Source organism: Nannospalax galili, unplaced genomic scaffold, assembly GCF_000622305.1.
Source record: "Nannospalax galili isolate Female #2095 unplaced genomic scaffold, S.galili_v1.0 scaffold1050, whole genome shotgun sequence".
NCBI classification, from domain to species: Eukaryota; Metazoa; Chordata; class Mammalia; order Rodentia; family Spalacidae; genus Nannospalax; species Nannospalax galili.
In genome coordinates, this window is record NW_008329037.1 from 1,013,345 (window position 1) to 1,016,231 (window position 2,887).

Below are 2,887 nucleotides of genomic sequence, written 5' to 3' on the forward strand. Positions count from 1 at the left end.
GGTTTACCAAGAATCCCTATAAATGTTAATTTTAAAGTAAATGTTGTGTACTCCTAAAGACATCAATACTAGCAAATGGAGTTAAAGAATGGCTTTTCAAGTTAGTGGCCCACACCTATAATCCAGTATTCAGGAGGCTGAGGCAGAAGGATCCCAGGTGTGAGGCCAGCTTGGGATACATGACAAATTCCAGACCAGCCTGGGCAACATGGTCAAACTCTTACCTAAGGCAATGCTCTTGTGAGGGCTTAGGGAAAGAAGTGACTTCAGGCTCTCAAGTGGAAGCTTTTCTTTGTGTTGTTTTGAGAACCTCTCACTAAACTGCACACAAACCTAATTCAGTTGGGATTACAGGTGTGTACCACCAGACCTGTCTGGTGTGGAAGCTTTCCTGAGGTATCAGATAGTGCCATCAAGAGAAATGTAAAAAGGTCCTAGACTGAAAAGGAACTATTAGAGAAAGCTATACTTCGGTTTACAAAAGCACTTCTTTAGAGAACACTTAAATTCTAAAGTTTTGTGGTTTTTTTTTAATCAAGTCTTATAAGTCATCCATGCAGGTAAGAGGAAATAGTGCCCCAAAGTGTTCAAGTCTCATGTGTGAGAAAAAAATGTGTTTCTGTCAGGTTTTCACTTTCAAGTGAAAAAACAAACTGGTGTCACCCCAACACGGGGCCACACAAACCTCGCCACCATTTCAAAACCAAGTGCCAAAGGCGCAGAATGTGAAGCCTGAAACACTTCTGAGCCAGGATCGAGTTCCCAAGATGGAAAAAAAAAAAAAATCAAAAGCAAAAATGCAACGCGGACCCTCAGCGGATCCCAGCAGAGCGACGCGCGCTAGGCCCTTCCGGTCGGAGCTGCCGTCACCAGTAGGCCGGGCGACGGGCCGAGCTTTCACCCGAGCCCGGGGATTCTCGGCCTATACTCGCCCGTGCTCTCTCGCCGGCCTCGGCCTCGGCAGCACCTCGGACTGGGCACCGAGGTTTGCAACCGGGGCCGGGTGTGCCGCAATGAGCCCGCGAGGAGGACCCGTCTACGGGGAGCGCCCAGCCCCGGCCCGGGTAGTGAGGACGCGGCAACAGCAGCGGAGGCCGCCCATCCCCCATCAGGCCGGCCCAACCGCCGCTACGACGCGAGCAGTGGTACCAACGCCAGGCCCCACAGCTGGCCAGCCGAGGCCCGGCGCGGTGGCCTGAGGTGACCGCGCCGGGCCTGCTCCCCGCCACGACCGCGCGAGGCCGCTTGGGGCCCGTTACTCCGCGCGCTGGCCCGCGCAGCCACCCGTCAGGACGCGCCGCCCTCAGCAGGCTGCGGGGTCCCACGGCAACCAGAGGCCGCGGACCTGAGACTTACTCAGGGGTCGGGTGCTCGGGATCGTAGAAATCCCCCATCTTCAGAGGTGGCTGCGACGGCAGCTGCTTCATGAGGAGCGGCTGGAGGCAGCGACGCGAGCCCCCTCCCCGCGGCAGGGCGACGCGGGGGAGGGGACAGGAGGGGAGGAGGCCGCTGGTCCGATCTCGGCGGCGGCAGGGACAGCCCGCGTCGCTGGCTGGCTCGCCCGCTCACTCCCTCCCTCCCTTTCTCCCTCCCTCCGGCGCCCGCCCGCCGCTCTCTCCCTCACACACTCGCTCCAGGAGCGACGAGCACCCCGCCCGCCCGGCAGCCTAGCAGGCTCAGCCCCTTAAAGAGACACGCACAGGTAGCCCACCCGCCACCTATCGGCGCGCTAGCTGCGGCCCACAGACCCTGTAGGGGCGGGGTGCAACCCCCGGGCCGGGCCGGGCTTCTCCGGCGGCTTCCCGGAACAATAAGTCCGGGGGCCAAGCGTTGTAGGCGGGTCCGTGAACTGACGGTACCCCTCCCTCGACGATGTCCTCGGAACTGCCGGGGGCCTCTAGGACGCACGTCTTCCTCCAGCGAAGCCCTCCACCACCTGCCGCCGTCCTAAGCCCGGGAGTCCTCGGAGAGCCTGTCCGCCTGGCCTCCGGACTGTGAGGTAGCGCAGCTGCCGTTCCGCCCCGGCCCGCTCGCCCCTTCATTTCTCCTCCCTCCCTCTGTGTCTTTTGCGTCTTCATCTCGCCCTCTCCGCGCGCAGGGAAACCAATGTGAGCAGAGGATGCGCTTCTAAGGCCGCGCTGCCCAGACACGCCCTCCTCCCCCCAACCTCCTGCGGGGTCTGCTGCTCCCACCGCCCACCTCTGGCTAAGTCCCCACCACCACCTTCCGCCTCCCGGCGGTATGCTGCCCTCACCCCCAAAAGTCTCAAAGACTGTGTTCTTAGGTCTCGGAGGCAGTGTCCTGGAAAAAAGGTTTTCAATTACTTTCTTGGAAAGGAGGGGGAAAAAAGGCAAGATGAAGTTAACGTGAAACTACCAGCTTTTTAGTAGTTTCTGGAAGAAGAAGCAAGGTTGCATAAAACTATTATAGAAGTTATCTTGAAAGTGGCAGCCTTTTGTGGAGTTTTTTGGTGAGTAACCACTAATTTTTCGTTGGATTTACTAATAAAAACAATCTAATAGAAATCCTTCACCAGCTTCTCTAAAAAAACAAAATACTATGTAGCCCAGGCTTTCCTTGCACACACCACAGCCAATGATGACCTTGAACTCCTGATCCTCCTGGCTACACTGTCCTCTGGATTACAGGCATTATGGGTGTGTGCCACTAGCTTGGTTTCCCTACCTAACTTTTATTATTTGTCTTGGGTTTTTGTTGGTATTTGGGGTGGGGGGGCGGGTTGGGTTTTTTTGTTTTTGTTTTTTTTTTGAGACAGGATCACCATTTAGTGGAACTCACGATGTAGACCAGGCTGGCCTTGAACTCACAGAGATCCACCTGCCTCTGCCTCCCAAGTACTGGGACTACAGAAGTGGGCCAACTCGTG

The 2,887-nt window shown here is 56.7% G+C and overlaps 1 protein-coding gene across 3 annotated transcripts in view; it reads right to left on the reverse strand.

Annotated features, from left to right (window-relative positions):
- The window catches only part of Setd2 (SET domain containing 2, histone lysine methyltransferase), a 132,969-nt gene extending 131,371 nt beyond the window's left edge, over positions 1 to 1,598 (reverse strand). Inside the window, exon 1 of one of the 3 annotated variants that reach the window (XR_003849156.1) lies at positions 1,357 to 1,598. Coding sequence is in view for 2 of the 3 variants with exons in the window: in XM_008830560.2 (XP_008828782.1) it covers positions 1,357 to 1,427 (71 nt within the window). In the remaining variant the exon portion in view is untranslated. The remainder of the gene's footprint in view (positions 1 to 1,356) is intronic. The other 2 variants (XM_008830560.2, XM_017797480.2) reach the window with 2 other exon arrangements.
- Between the last annotated feature and the right edge of the window lie 1,289 nt (positions 1,599 to 2,887).